Below are 16,158 nucleotides of genomic sequence, written 5' to 3' on the forward strand. Positions count from 1 at the left end.
GGTTTTTGTACCAGTCGCTTGTCGTGAAACGTGTCTTCAATATGCGATCGCTGTATAACTTTGAGTATTTATGTACCATAAAGGTGATCTCCTTCTATTTCCATAATTAAATGGTCAACATCTAGAATAGAATAGAATAGAATAGAATAGAAATACATTTATTTATGACAAACAAACACAGATGACAAAAACATGTTGACAAATATACAATGTATAACATTTAGTGAAAAATGCCATAAAAGGGTCACAACTCAGCATGTTGCTGGCAAAGCCAGCGCTGTTCTTCCGTTGTAACCCAGGCTTACGCCGTTCGACGACGAGGCGGTTATGCTATAATTTACTAAACTAATTAAAAACTAGAACTATACCTAAAAACTATACCTAAAACATAAAATTGAAACTAAAACTATTTAATATACAACTTCAACATTGCGGCAATTGCCGTATCTGGAACAGGCCTGACAGCCAAGTGACAGCTGGCCGCCACGCCATGGCCACGTCACACGGCACGACACCAGCACGGCCATATTTGTGCTATGACATAGCTATCCACGTGTACATTTTGTGCAGAAGACTTAAAAACTTCTAGTCGTAAAAGCTTTAAACAAACCAAAACTATATCACTAAATTAATTATTTGGAAAAGACGAACAAATTAAAATAAAGTGACAAAAAATAGTGCAGAAATGGTTGGCTCATGGGAAATAACTACAGGTATGTGAAAAAAAAAGGCTTCTTAGATAAAACTAGTATCACATCTTAAACTTTCCTGTCTTTGCTGATGTTCATATATCTCTTTTTTTAGCGTAACTTTGAAACTATGCACACTTTTCAGGTTCCTCAAAGGCGGAGACAGATTGTTCCAGCATTTTGTTGCCAAATATCTAAAACTTCCACGGAATGCAGCCGAACAGTGACGGTGCGTTAACAACTGCAACCCACATTGTCGAGCTACACGAGTCTTACGGAAGGAAAGTTTCTCAAAGAGATACGCAGGAGACCGCTGGTGCACTACCTCAAAAAGAAGACTTGCCAGATGAAGCTTACGTCGGTGTAGCATTTAGCGTCTATCTAGCGTCTCATCTTGTGATTCCATTGGAGAAGCAGGTTCCAATATGTTGACGCTTGGAGATCGAAATGCCGACTGAGGTCCGAGGTGCGATTTTATTATCGCAGTGCGCGCGGGGTCATACAACTTCGTATGCTGCAATTCACTTTTGCGACAATCGCGTCGCGAGCAGTCGCGGAAAAATGTAACAAATCACAATTATAAAATCGCTGCGATTTTTTTGTCGCATATGCGTGCACTGCCATATAAACACATACGTTACATTTCTGCGACTAAATTATCGCGCGACAAAAAGTCGTGGTGCGCGCTTGGCCTAAGCATTGATAGAGTCTGAGGGGCTACCGCAAAAATCGAAGTTCGCAAATTGCGGGCATTTTTCTCTGTCACTCTAATTACGCCTTCATTGGAGTAAAAGAGACAGATCCCCGCAATTTGCGAATTTCGGTTTTCGCGGTAGCGCCTCTGGCTAGCCAAAAATTGTTGACAGATATTTCGTTGTTGTATCATCAATGATTTAAAAAAAAGCTAAAAGTCAGTTGTCAATTTATGTCATTCATTCAAATTGTTTGCGGTTTATAAGGGATTTATTTTAAATAATATTAATAGTGTCTATACTGAGTGAGGTTCGCAAACTATTATTTAAGCTCGTAAATAACTAGCAAAAAGCAGAGCTTTGTAAGGGCTCGCGGAGTTTTTCTACCTAAGGCCCCGTTCGCACGGCAGCTTTTTCAACGCGCGTTCAAAAAGCGTTTGAATGACACAAATGGATAACCATGTATGTATTCACACGATAGCGGTGGCGCTTTTTATCAAGCGTTGTTGGATTTTCGACTTTAACCCTTGGTCGTTAAGTCGAATTTAGAGCTTGGACAGATTCAAGCGCTTTTTTAACGCGCGTTGAAAAAGCTGTCGTGCGAATGGGGGCTAAACGTACCGGACCGCGACTTTGATCCAATCCGAGGCTTGTTTCATGTTCGAACGAGTGGGTACGTCATAAGTCCGTTAAGAACGCAGCTATAAGTGAGAGCAAGAAAGAAATATACTAACCGGACCCCGGTTGCTGTCCTGTACGCCTGTCTGTTACAGCTTTTACTTTGTCCTACGCTATTAAAAGCGTGTCCAGACGACAAAATTAAATTGCCAATATCATCCACACGTATACAATTTCACCCGGCAATTATCGACCCGGGTATGTCCTTAAACTACGTCCAAGACCACCGGTGGACGGGCAGCAGCGTCCCTCAAATTCGGTGTACTCGACTGCGATCGCCAACCCGCCTGCCAAGCGTGGCGATTATGGCATTCACCCCCCATCATGATGAGCACAATAAAACCACGGCCCCGAGGTTCCGGCGACCCCCGGTGCTCTGGCTATGGTAGCGGTCAGGGCATTAGCGGGGTCAGGGGTGCTAAGAATCTCCGGCAAAGATCCGGCTATCCGCCCCGACGACGACTGGCCCTGGTAACACACAACATACGCACTATGAGGACTGACGAAAAGATCTGCGAGCTGGAAGAGGAACTGAGCAGGTTACACTGGGACATTGTAGGGTTATGCGAAGTCCGTAGAGAGGGGGAGGACACGATAACCCTGAAGTCTGGTAACTTGCTCTACCACCGGGAGGGCGACCAACAGTCCCAAGGTGGTGTCGGGTTTCTCGTTCACAAGTCCCTCGTAAACAACATAATAACCATCGACAGTGTGTCGAGCAGGGTGGTATACCTAATACTCAGAATATCCAAAAGATATTCGCTGAAGGTCATTCAGGTATACGCACCGACCTCGTCACACTCCGATGATGAAGTAGAAGCTATGTATGAGGACGTAAGTAGGGCCATACATACTTCTAAAACCTACTTTACTGTTGTTATGATGGGATGGATGCGGGGATGAGTTGAGAGTGGGGCAATTTGGGTATGGGCAACGGAACCCTAGGGGTCAGAGGCTGGCCGACTTTCTGGAGAGAGAGGAACTCTTCATGATGAACTCTTTCTTCCAGAAGCTGCCTCACAGGAAATGGACCTGGATGAGTCCTGACGGTTCCACGAGAAACGAGATAGACTTCATCGTGACCGACAAGAAACGGATATTCAGTGATGTCTCTGTGATCAACAGGGTAAAGACCGGTAGTGATCACCGAATCGTAAGAGGCACACTGAATATCAATATTAAACTTGAAAGGTCCAGCCTGATGAAGTCTACGCTCCGACCTACTCGAGCCCATGTTCAAAACCCCGAAAGCTTTCAACTCGAGCTCTCTAACCGCTTTGCTTGCCTAGAGAACTTGGCTTCAGTGGACGAAATCAACGACGGGCTAGTGGAAACTGTCCACACAGTAGGGTCTAAGTTTTTTAGACCCCGCCGTAAAGATAGACCTCAGAAATTGACCGAGCAAACCTTAAACCTCATGGCTGAACGACGCTCGCTACAGTTGCAGTCTCCCGATGACGCGGAGTCATATAGGCAGCTCAATAGACGTATATCTAAGTCCTTGCGACATGATCTGCGTCTCTTTAATACTAACCGTATTAAAGAGACTATTGAGCGAAACCAAGGCTCCAAAGTGTTCGCAAAGGACAAGTCTATTGGGCAAAGCCAGCTGACAAAGCTGAAACGGGAAGATGGCAGCATAGCGTCGAGCAAAGCGGAGGTTTTAGGTGAGATCGAGAGGTTCTATGGACAGTTATACACTTCGATCGCAAAGCCCGTTGACAGCTTGGTAGGAGATCCAAGAGCCAAGCTGTCCCGACATTATACCGAAGATATCCCGGACATCAGTCTGTACGAGATTAGGATGGCCCTGAAGCAGCTTAAGAACAACAAGGCGCCGGGCAAAGACGGAATCACTTCAGAGCTTCTGAGAGCGGGTGGAACACCGGTACTTAAAGTCCTCCAGAAGCTCTTTAATTCCGTCTTGTCCGAGGGCATAACGCCTGAAACATGGAATAGAGGTGAGGTGGTGCTGTTCTTCAAAAAAGGTGATAACAACCTATTGAAGAACTACAGACCCATCACGCTTCTGAGCCATGTCTATAAGCTGTTTTCAAGGGTCATCACGAACCGTCTCGAACACAGACTTGATGACTTCCAGCCTCCCGAACAAGCCGGTTTCCGAAAAGGATATAGTACCATAGACCACATCCATACGCTGCGGCAAGTTATACAGAAGACCGAAGAGTATAACTTGCCATTATGCTTAGCGTTTGTAGACTATGAGAAAGCCTTCGATTCGGTGGAAACATGGGCGGTGCTTGAGTCTCTTCAGCGATGCCATATTGACTATCGGTACATCGAAGTGTTGAAGTGTTTGTATAGTAACGCCACCATGTCGGTCCGAGTACAGGAGCAGAGCACGAGGGCGATTCCATTGCGAAGAGGCGTAAGGCAGGGAGACGTTATCTCTCCGAAACTGTTTACTGCCGTAATGGAAGACGCCTTCAAGCTCTTGGAATGGGAAGGACTTGGCATCAACATCAACGGCGAATACATCACTCACCTTCGGTTTGCCGACGATATCGTAGTCATGGCAAAGTCGATGGAGGAACTCAGCATGATGCTCGATGACCTCAACCGAGTTTCACAACGGGTGGGCTTGAAAATGAACATGGACAAGACGAAACTTATGTCAAATGCCAATGTTGTGCCCATCCCAGTCTCTGTAGGGAACTCGGTACTCGAAGTTGTTGACTCGTACATCTACCTAGGACAAGTAGTCCAATTAGGTAGGTCCAACTTCGAGAAAGAGGTCAACCGCCGAATCCAACTCGGTTGGGCAGCGTTCGGGAAACTACGTAATGTCTTTTCGTCCGACATACCTCAGTGCCTCAAGACGAAAGTCTTTAATCAGTGTGTGTTACCAGTGATGACTTACGGCTCCGAAACGTGGTCTTTCACTATCGGCCTTATCTCAAAACTCAAAGTCGCTCAACGAGCTATGGAGAGGGCTATGCTCGGAGTTTCTCTACGTGATCGAATCAGAAATGAGGAGATCCGTAGACGAACTAAAGTCACCGACATAGCCCACCGGATTAGCAAGCTGAAGTGGCAATGGGCAGGCCACATTGCACGCAGAGAAGATGGCCGATAGGGTCGAAAAGTGCTCGAGTGGAGACCACGGACTAGCAAGCGCAGCGTAGGACGTCCACCCACAAGATGGACAGACGATCTTGTTAAGGTCGCCGGAAGACGCTGGATGCGGGTCGCTTCCAACCGGCACGTATGGAGGTCCAAGGGGGAGGCCTATGTTCAGCAGTGGACGTCTTATGGCTGAGATGATGATGATGATGTATACAATTTCATAAGCGCTTATTACATCTTACACGGTTGCCCACTACTTTTTGTAAGGAAGCCAACTGGCTTTCCTACATCCTACATAATGTTGGGCCAATGTCCTTGAATTTATTTTTGCATCCACACCACACATTTGAGCGAAAAACTATCCCGTCTGGACACCTACTGGCGGTAATCACGCTGCTCAGCATATAAACACACACACACACACAGTTCCACTAGGTATAGCCAGGGTTCAGCATCAGCTCTATCTTGGGTACCTACTGCTCTTCTAAGTGCTCATTAAGACGTGTCAGATGACCAAAACAGTGTGTGTCTATGTTGCATGAAACCTGAGTTCCACTAGGTACAGCCAGGGTTCAGCATCAGCTCTATTTTGGGTACTAATCTCCTAAGTGCTTATCAAGACGAGTCAGATGACCAAAATAGCGTGTGCCTATGTTGCACCAAACCTGGGTTCCAATAGGTACAGCCAGGGTTCAGCATCAGCTTTTCTTGGATACTACTCTCCTAAGTGCTCATCAAGACGAGTCGGATGTCCAAAACAGCGTGTGTCTATGTTGCATCAAACCTGAATTCCACTAGGTACAGCCAAGGTTCAGCATCAGCTCTATCTTGGGTACTGATCTTCCAAGTGCTCATCAAAACGTGTCGAGTGACTAAAACAGCGTGTTGCACCAAACCTGAGTTCCACTAGATACTGCCAGGGTTCTGGGTCATTTTGTTGAACTTCACGCCGACGTTGCAACTGGCGTGCAGACGGCGTGCAGTTCCCATACAAGTTGCAGTCGTATTGTAGTCCGTCTGTATCGGCCCTAAGTCACTGAAGTTTGTATTAATATGCTTATCTTTATTTATAATTTTAGCAGTTCCCAGCAATAGTAACACTAAAACTGTCTCTCGAACTGAAAATACCCGATTTAAGTTTGCTAACACAACATGACTGATCAGTTCACCAGCGTCACAAAACATACCAGTAAATTGACCTCCGCAGTGAATATACAGCAAGATTGATTGTTCTAGTAGGTATTCACAGAAACTTAATTGCTAAATTGGGAATCAAACCAAGCGAAGCGAGGTGGGTCTGAATCCAAAATTTTAACCCAATTTTGTATTCATCGTTGTTAATGGCGATGGCGTAAGCGCCATCGACATTATTGAAATTGAAAACACCACATAGGTATCGTTGTCCGAGTACCCCCAACACAAGCCTTCTTGAGCTTACTGTGGGGCTTAGTCAATTTGTATTAAGAATGTCCAATATTTATTTACTAGTTTTTGCCCGCGACTTCATCTGCGTGGAATTAGTAATTTGGGTACCATAATTTTTAAACAAATCTGCTTTTTATTACACCCTTATTTTCACCCCCAAAATGGATGACTAAGTAGTCAAAAATGCAAACTTTCTTTATTTGTAACGAAAGGTCTTTTGAGCCTTTTTTAATTTAAGATACTATTTTCTTTTATTTATTTATTAATTTTGTATCTTAACTTCACTTCCACCTCCACTCCAACTTAGAGGTTCGAGAAGTAGAAGTTGAAGAAATTGGAGAAGTTGTAGAAGTTGGAGAAGTTTTAGAAGTTGAAGAAGTTCAAGTTGGTGAAGTTGAATTTGAAGAAGTTGGAGAAGTTGAAGGAGTTGAAAAGGTCGGAGAAGTTGAAGTTGAAGAAGTTGAAAAGGTTGTTGAAGCTGAAGAAGTAGGAGAAGTTGAAGTTAGAGAAGTAGAAATTGAAGAAGTTGAAGTATAAGAAGTTGAAAAGGTAGGAGAAGTTAAAGTTGAAGAAGTAGGAGAAATTGATGTTGAAGAAGTTGAAATTGAAGAACTTGAAATAGTTGGAGAATTCGAAGTTGAAGAAGTTGGATACATTGAAGAAGTTTAGGAAGATAAAGAGGTTGGAGATTTGAAGAAGTTGTAAGTTGGAGAAGTTAAAGAAGTTAATGAAGTTGAAGAAGTTGAATACGCTGGCGCAGTTGAAGAAGTTAAATAGGTTGGAGAAGTTTTAGTTGAAGAAGTTGAAGTTGACTAAGATGAAGAAGTTGCAGAAGTCGAAGAAGGTTAGGAAGATAAAGAAGTAGGAGAAGTTTAAGTTGAAGAAGTTGAAGTTAGAGAAATTGGAGTCGAAGAAGTTGAACCTTAACTTAATAGACGAATGTTCAGAATGGATCGTGAAATATATTACTTACTTTTCTTCTTGCACCATTTTTATTACACCTCTGTTTAGCCCTATGGTTGACCGGTAGAGAATCCGTCATTTGTACATTTTATTTGTATTTTGTGCAATAACGTTTAAAGAAATATATAACGTATAAAGAAAAGGGGTGGGGGGGGGCAGTATCTGGTAGATCATTGTGGAACATTCCAGAATACTTACGAATGTTCTAGAATATTCTGGAACATACGAAGCTTCTCTTGTCTTCTCTTCTTTTCTACCCCCTTACGGGAGTATATTATATATTATTCTATATCCTTCCCCGGGCCTCAAACCAAATCGGTGATGGATTTCTGGGATAAAAAAACTACCCTATGTCCTTCCCCGGGCCTCAAACTCTCTCTATACCAAATTTCATCAAAATCGGTTCAGCGGTTTAAGCGTGAAGAGGTAACAGACAGACAGACACACTTTCGCATTTATAATATCAGATAATATTAAGTATGGATTTACTACTATCGCCATCTGTTAGACAAATAAATAATTAACATTAGCACGAATGTTAATTCATTATTTTGCCAACAGATGGCGCTAGTAGTAATACAAAGTGTTATTACTTTATTTTATTTTTTAGGTTTATAAAATGATATTTTTATGTTTGATAACACATCTACATATGAATTTAAATTACTATGTTAAATTTCAAACCTCACAGTGCGATAGTTTTTCCGTAAAGTGTACCACAAGAATGCATAGTTTGTCGAATAGTGATAGGGCTCGCTTCGCTCGCCCTAATTACGACAATGTGCGAAGTCGACGTGTAGCGTTGTATAACGAAAAACTGCAATGTTTAAAACTCCTAAACAAATGTAAACAAATTAGGAGGTTGGTGCTCTATAAATATTTTGATACTTACCCCCTTATTCATAAACGCGCTACAAACCTCAATTAGCTAACAATCGTTTGTCTTTTTCTGTCATTTTGACTTATGTATTTGTAAAAAAGGGATAAAACATAATTTAACAAAATCAGTCCCGTAACGTTTTATGAATAAGGGGGTTAGCATTTAGCATAGTACTATTGCTGTACCCAATTACATTTTTTAACACCTTTGTAAACCATGGATGCAATAAATGATTATGATTATGATTATTATGAAAATGAAATGAAATGAAAAATGAAAAATAGTTTATTAGGGTTACGAATCCATTACAATAGTAAAAAGGTTGGAACCTTCTTTTACGTATAGAATATACTTGTGGCAGAAGGCCCCGCTCTTCCATAATTTGAAAGGGTACAACCCATAATATAATGTTACAACAAAATATGTTACTTATAATTACTATAAGACATGCTATAAAATTATTTCTAACTCAATATAATAATCTTACATATTAAATTAACTTAACCTAATTTACAGCTAGCGCGCTGTAAATTAGGTTAAGTTATTATGATTACTTTAAATGTATTTTTTTTTGGTGATGGATTAATATTACGGTATTATCGAGCTAGGTTTTATTTACACTACATTTCATTTTTCGCCTTGTTACAATGGTATATGGTGAGAAAGTGTTAGGTAACATATGTGTTTATCGTTGACTGTACTTTACATAGTGGTAGAAATTATGTGAGCTGACTTTGAGTGCACGTCAACGTATATTTAACTTATATCCTTAGGTACCTTACGTGTGCATAGAAAATCAAAAATACTTTCTAGTATCAAAACTATAAGTCCTACTACACAGAGTGTGACCATCCCAAGATTTTTTGAATTTCAGTAGCCAGGCTTTATGTGTTTGTAAGTAATTTTTATACAGATTACAGGGCTTTATAATGACTGCAAAGTTGCAAACACATTGCAAACTGTGTTGAAAGGAGGAAACCCCCATTATTTATATGTTTTCAGACTTGGTTCTGCTGAGATAGACAGAGAAAGTTAGATGTTCTTCTTAAGGAGCCGCGAACGTGAGTGTGGAGATAGCGAAATCGACTCCACACTCGCGTTCGCGGCTTCGCCCGCGATTCACGCACATAGTTTGGAGTGGGCTTTAGCAGCAGAGGGCCTACCGCGAATACTGTAGTTCAAAAATTGCCGGCCTCTATCTCTTTATATTTATCTCTTTCTCGCTCTCAATAAGATTTCGGCGCACCGTGACCTTGGTGAGGTGCGGTAGTCTGTTACGGCTTTTACTTCAATTAGGACGTAAATAGAGAGACAGAGAAAAATGCCCTAACTTCGGTGTTCGCGGTAGAACCTAAAAACCATAGCAAACTACCGCACAAGAGATATCTATTTCTCGCTCTCATTTAATGGTGCGGTTCACCAAGGTCGCGGTGCGGTGTAGTAGTCTGTTACGGGTATAAGGATGGCAGAAAGTGTCCAGCGGCCAGGAAGATTTAATAACGCCTCCGAGGGCTTAGCGCAAGCTTACCGCGAACATTGAAAATTAAAAATCAGTGTGGAGGGGTCTTAAAAAAGCTGTTTGGATCAGTACAATGACATATTATTATATCGATTAACCTGCAAACGTTTGACACCTGTGTTCATTCGATTCAAGTCGATAGAATCGTTATACCTTCTAACCTGTTTGCTTTGCTATGTGCGATGGAGAAGAGAAGTGATTGACTAGCAAGTTAGCAACGTTTCTGTTATTGTTTGCACTTTCATATTCCTGTTATTCCATGGTCCAGTTACTTAGAAATATTGCTTATTATATTTATATAAGAATGAAACTGTGAAGTGAACTATATTGCTTGGGTGATATATGAGATTTCTCTAAAAATGGCTACCGTATTCGATAGTCCATTTATCAGACAACGTTTACATCGGTTACGGCATAGAGACTTCGATTTAGATGAAGAGCAGAGGTTCGGCAGATGTGACTGCACCAGTTATTCGTATTTCGTGCTTTCTATGGTCCTTTTTTCTGTGGGAACAATTATAACAGTCCTTGCCTTGGGAGACGCCGATGGTTACATTTTGAGTAACTTAGGACACATGTGGCTAGTGGGACCAATATTTATATGTTCTGGAATGATGGTAGCCGTGAAGAGTATGTTATATCTGAGGAGAAAAAGTGTAATACAAATGCTGCTCCACCAACGTGCAATAATTAGGGTAAGTGTTAGCAACAGTGGTACAAATTTGAATGTTTTGTATTCCATAGGTCAGCTGGGGTGCGTGACGTAGGTAGGTGGCATTTGAAGATAATTACAGGCTATAAAACTTGAACCGTGATTCAAATTGTGCAATGTTAATAATTATGTATAGCATAATAGCTATCTTTGCACCTTAAAGTTAACTACCTAAAGAGCAGAAATAAAAGTAATGGTGTTGTTGTTTTGATGCTATTAGCTCCATGTTATACAAACAACTCATTAGCAATAGCACCACTCATTTGAAAACAAGTTGTTAATTGTTGTATTTAAGCAGGTTTGTAAAAGGTTTGGAAAGCACACACATACAAAAGGTTAAGACTGATGAGCCCTAAGGCCTTACTCATAACTTCCGACTGGATACATGGTTCATTTTGTTTAGGACAGTTCAACACCAACCACCATACACCAAAAGTGTAGGTAAATAGAAATTAGACTAATTATAATCCTGTCCTCTAGCTGCCCATATTTCAAAACTTGCCAAAATAAATGCAATTTTGATTTGTCAAAATAAAGCTTCAAAATAGGATGGAATGAGAGACATTTAATAGGACTCTGGGCGGCTAGAGCAGTGGTAGGCAACAGGCGGCCCGCTGGCCAACCTCTCACTTGCGGCCTGCGAGCCTCCCTGGCTATTTTGTATGTAATATTGACAAACAACAATATCTGATAAAGTCATAAATATTAACAAAGGGGTTGTGCACAAATCACGCGAGGTGTTTTCAGCTACTTTGTGATCCCCCCTCCCCCTTGGTGATATTTGGTGAGGTTTTTGGCTACCCCCCTCCCCCCACACAAACTCAGGTGTATTTTTTGAATTTTTTTCATTCTACCTAATTTTAAGATAAATAGTATTGTATATAGAAAATCTTGTTTATTTTTCTATTTTCGTTAAATAGACTCACTATTTTGAAGTGCAGAGTGAAGATTTATGTTTTACGAAACCGAGAAAAAGTATCTACTCATGTGGTAAGTTTTTTTTCTTAGTTTCGTTCAATGTAGAAAAATACACGTGAGGTTTCCTTATACCCCCCTCCCCCAACGTAATCTATCGTGATTTTTTCGTGAGCCCCCCTCCCCCTGTCGAACCTCGCGTGATTTGTGCACAAGCCCAAAGTGCGGCTCGCGTCAACCTCGTTAACTACTATGTGGCCCTCCTTGGCTGCTAAAAGGTTGCTGACCGCTGGGCTAGAGGATATAGATCTAGACTGTCTGATACATTGCACAAGAAACTAAAAATATGAGTTAAACTGTAAAATTAATTGAAGATTGGGGCATTCCACAAAAAAGGTCTACTTCATTGGGGATGTGATGAGGATGGCAGCCACCTTACTAACCTGCAGAAATATACTGTTTGAATTCACAACTAAGTTATCTTATCAAACATAATCATGCTAAATATCGGCTTCTTAGCTTTATCAGAAGTGTTAAAAATATGGTGTCACACACCTGATCCCCGCCCCCCCCTGTAACTTTACTCTAACTCATAATAACTTAAATTTTGACTGGACAGAATTATGTTCATTTCTTCTCTATCACTATTCCAGGACATGGCAGCCGTTCAAGCCGAACAATCTTACAGCGGTCAGGTTCCTAGAACAGCATCCAGCGCCACCCTACCTCCGTCCTACGACGCCTTAATATCAAGCGCTGCTCCGACTAAACCGCAACCATCAAGCTCTGAACCTCCTCCGCCTACTTATGATGAAGCAATGTGTCTCATTGATGATGGAAAAATAGCGGAACGAGATGATGAAGCCAAGGAGGAGGAGAGGAATCAAACTAATGACAGCGCCAAACCATGAAGCAGGCTTGCATTTGTAATATTTGTTACTTCTAGCAGAGACTAGTTAGTTAATGACTGCTAAAATTTCCATACATTTTACATTACCCTTAATTTTACAGTGTTACAGGACCCTCTTATTGTATTATAAGTTCTTTTTGATTCTTAAGAAGGTTTACATTCACTAACTTGACTTATTTGTGCAAAATTAAGGGTTCATTTCTCACTGAATTTTCTACATGGTGCATCCACACTGCAGTTAATGCGGAGCATTACTGTATGACATGGTAACATTCAGGTAACGTACCTAGTTACTTACTTTTGCACAGTGTTGCCCCACAGTAGCTCCAGAAAAGTTAACTGCAGTATGGATCCGCCTTTAGACTAACATCACTTTGAAGTATGGAAATCAGTAATTATGTTTACTATATACATCTCTGCATCTAGTTGTTTAAGGTTAACTTAATCTCCTTGTATGTACTTATTTACATGCATGTATATACATTGGTTAATTAGTATTCTCTATTGTGCCTAATATTGAATTACCTAGTGGTACTGCTAACTTTTTATACAGTGACGAAAATTTATAGAAATATTTAATTTAATTGGGAATAAGTTTGCATAAATATAGAAGTCTATTTTGCAAGTTCATGTGTGATTGACTTGTACTTGAAGTGTAGTCTTGGCCAAGTACTTAAAGGCTGATGGGCTAAACTTCTTTCTTGTAGACCTTGTAGTATCCTTGAAGACAGAAATTTAGCCTTCACCTTTGAGTTTGAAATGGGTAGGATAGTTTGGTTTGAAATGGGTAGAAACTCCGGAAACATAATGTGCGCTGAGCTTTAAGGCTGGCCAGTCTTAAATCATAAATTTATAGGCTTTTAACAATTGAATTTCTGTAACATGGAATGTTATTAACTTATGTATAAGTTACGTTAAATGAACTTGTAAAATAGGTCATTGCCAACAATGCCAATGTTTACTTTAATCTTATCTCTATGCCTGCAACATACTTGGCTGTTGTTTGCAAATATAGTTGACAGTTTCATTTGCGATATCAAAGAAAGAGATGAAAGATTAGGTATTAAATGCAATATTTATATCCCAATGATCAAATGTAAGAACATTTTCTTCCAGTGTGGGTAGGACGTTATTTGTTAAACTTTGTCATAGGTTCCTGAAGTTAGCAACATGGTGTATTCCCATTTGTTCCTACCCCATGGGATGAGAAGCATGAGGTGGGGACAATTGAGAAATTTACTTGTAGGTACCTGGGATTTTTATTACAAAGGGTATGTTTTTTGTTCAATTAAACTATTTATTATCATTTACATGGGAATATATCACGTTGAGACAGTTCAAAATCATGTGGGAAATATATTCCCTCTGCCTTATGAAGGCTTAAACAGCTTAACTGAACTAAACACATCCATTTGGTGATACAGATCTAGCTAAGGCATGAAAAAATACGATTACGATACGATCAAAATCATGTGGGAATATATTCCCTCTGCCTTATGAAGGCTTAAACAGTTTAACTGAACTAAAAACATCCATTTGGTGATACAGATCTAGCTAAGGCATGAAAAAATACGATTGTGCACTCCCATTTTGTTACCAGTGGGGTTGGATTGGAATATTTTTTCTCAGTTCCAGTCTTGTGGCCAATTGGTTATGGGAATAATTACACCACAAAGATGACATTTCCCTTTTTGATCTATGTGATATGATACCTTCAGGAAATGAGATCTTTGAAGACTGATGCATTTACATAATGACTTTTGCCAATTTTACTGAACAATACATTGATTGGATATTACTTTAGATTGTTGATCTGAGATAAAGATATTATGTATACAGAGTGGACTGGAATAACCTAAGATATTCTAGCACTCTATTTCTGACTACCTATCTTAAACCAATGCCATTACAAATATCTATCAAACTTCAAACCTTGTTCAGTTAAAATTCAATTACGTAATCTGTTACTTATACCATTTTGTTTGATAAAAACAGACAAAACAATTTTACTAAAGGTGTAGTCTCATAGTTGTGTTGTACAAAAAACAGAGATGGGGCATTTTTTTTAAGTTGTACACTACACTTTTTTATATTTAGGAATTTTTATGTTATGTCTACTACCAGGATCTACAGAGCTCGTGATTATGAGTAGAAATATCACAAACATTCTAAAATCTGAAAGAAAATGGCCCAAACAACACAAATGTCATTGAACGTCTGTTTTTGTTATTATCATCATTGTATTGTAATATACTGATTGTCATTGTGACGTCATTATACTTGTCATTATTATCTTGATAATGATTTATTTCGCTGGATTTATTTTATTGTTGAATGTTGACCACCTCTTAGGAGTCAATTTTGATACTGATAATGATAACTGTCATTTTTTATACATTTTATGATGAGATTGACGTTTTTAACTTTAAACACTAAGTCAATTTTTGACTACATTAATCTCAGGAATTATTATCTGTGGGTGTTCCTGTTCACAATGTATAATATAAATAAAATTTATGTATAAAATTGATATTTTTAAGCTTAATATTTCCTTTAATATAGGATTACTTATTTGCTATCAGGGTTTTTCCTACCTTTGTTAAAAAAATCCATTGTAAAATTGAAGTACTTAAACATTAAGCAACAAAAAACTTTGCCTATTATGTGCCTAAATTTATATTTAAAATTAGTATCATTGTTAAGGCATTATCATTGGTGATAAGAATTAGATAATACCTGAATTTTAACTCGTATCATAGAATTACATTATTCTAGGAGGGGAAAGATGGTTTTATGGGTTCAAAAAGAGTTTAGCAATACCTATTCTAAAGCTCTAGCTAGTTACAATCCCTTGTCATTGTAAAGTCAAGGTATTAAAATATCGACAAAAATATGTATGCATTACCTTAATTTATGGGCAATAATAATGGGTGGTGTATATATATTTTTGGCACTTTTACCTTGACTGAATAGTCGCCATCACGAGTATCTGTACTAAACAGAGTGCTCAAAAATATCTGAATATGATACACCTTTTTTACAGTCTACTTCAGATATTTCAGAGAACGTTGTTTGCTCAAATTTTATTTTCATTATCAAAGTGGTGCCTTGATAATATAATTTTGTACTTATCTCTGGAAGTTTTCAATTTTTAGGGCCACCCCACACTAGCGTCTCTCGAGTGTCGACGTCTGTTCAAATCTCTGGCTGCTGCTCGACGCAACGTTGGCGCAACTGCGCAGCGACGCCATTTTCAATAGCGCTGATTAGACGCCGACGCTCAAAAGACGCTAGTGTGGGGGTGGGGTAGCCCTTAAACCTATAAAGGCAAGGAAATTAATCTCTTGTTGCGTGTCTAGTCGAGCCAGCAAAACTTAATGCATCAAAACAAGGAGAAATAGTATGATCTCCCCAGGACTATGTATTACACAAAAATTATACACATTTTTCATGGGTTCTTCAGACTTTTATTTCAACTGATTCATTTATGCTTGTTTTAGCCCTTTAATGGATTATTTAGATTTAATAAAATCCACAATTTAAGGCAGACAGAAAGAAAACCATAAGGGTGCAGTTATATGGTCATTTTTGCCTTACAATATCTCATAATATACCCTATGAAGGGCTTTTAGCTTGCACGATTAAAACAATAATTGTGTAAAGGGAGTTAACAGGATGACAATTTTAT

General features: G+C 39.6%; 1 protein-coding gene across 1 annotated transcript; it reads left to right on the forward strand.

Moving 5' to 3' along the window:
- Positions 1-10,093: 10,093 nt before the first annotated feature.
- Positions 10,094-15,927, forward strand: LOC134791318 (uncharacterized). The gene is made up of 2 exons (XM_063762332.1): positions 10,094-10,628; positions 12,214-15,927. Exons 1-2 carry the CDS (start codon positions 10,293-10,295, stop codon positions 12,469-12,471), a joined length of 594 nt encoding a protein of 197 aa, XP_063618402.1. The 5' UTR covers positions 10,094-10,292; the 3' UTR covers positions 12,472-15,927.
- The last annotated feature ends 231 nt before the right edge of the window (positions 15,928-16,158 follow it).

Source organism: Cydia splendana, chromosome 6 (genome assembly GCF_910591565.1).
Source record: "Cydia splendana chromosome 6, ilCydSple1.2, whole genome shotgun sequence".
NCBI classification, from domain to species: domain Eukaryota; kingdom Metazoa; phylum Arthropoda; class Insecta; order Lepidoptera; family Tortricidae; genus Cydia; species Cydia splendana.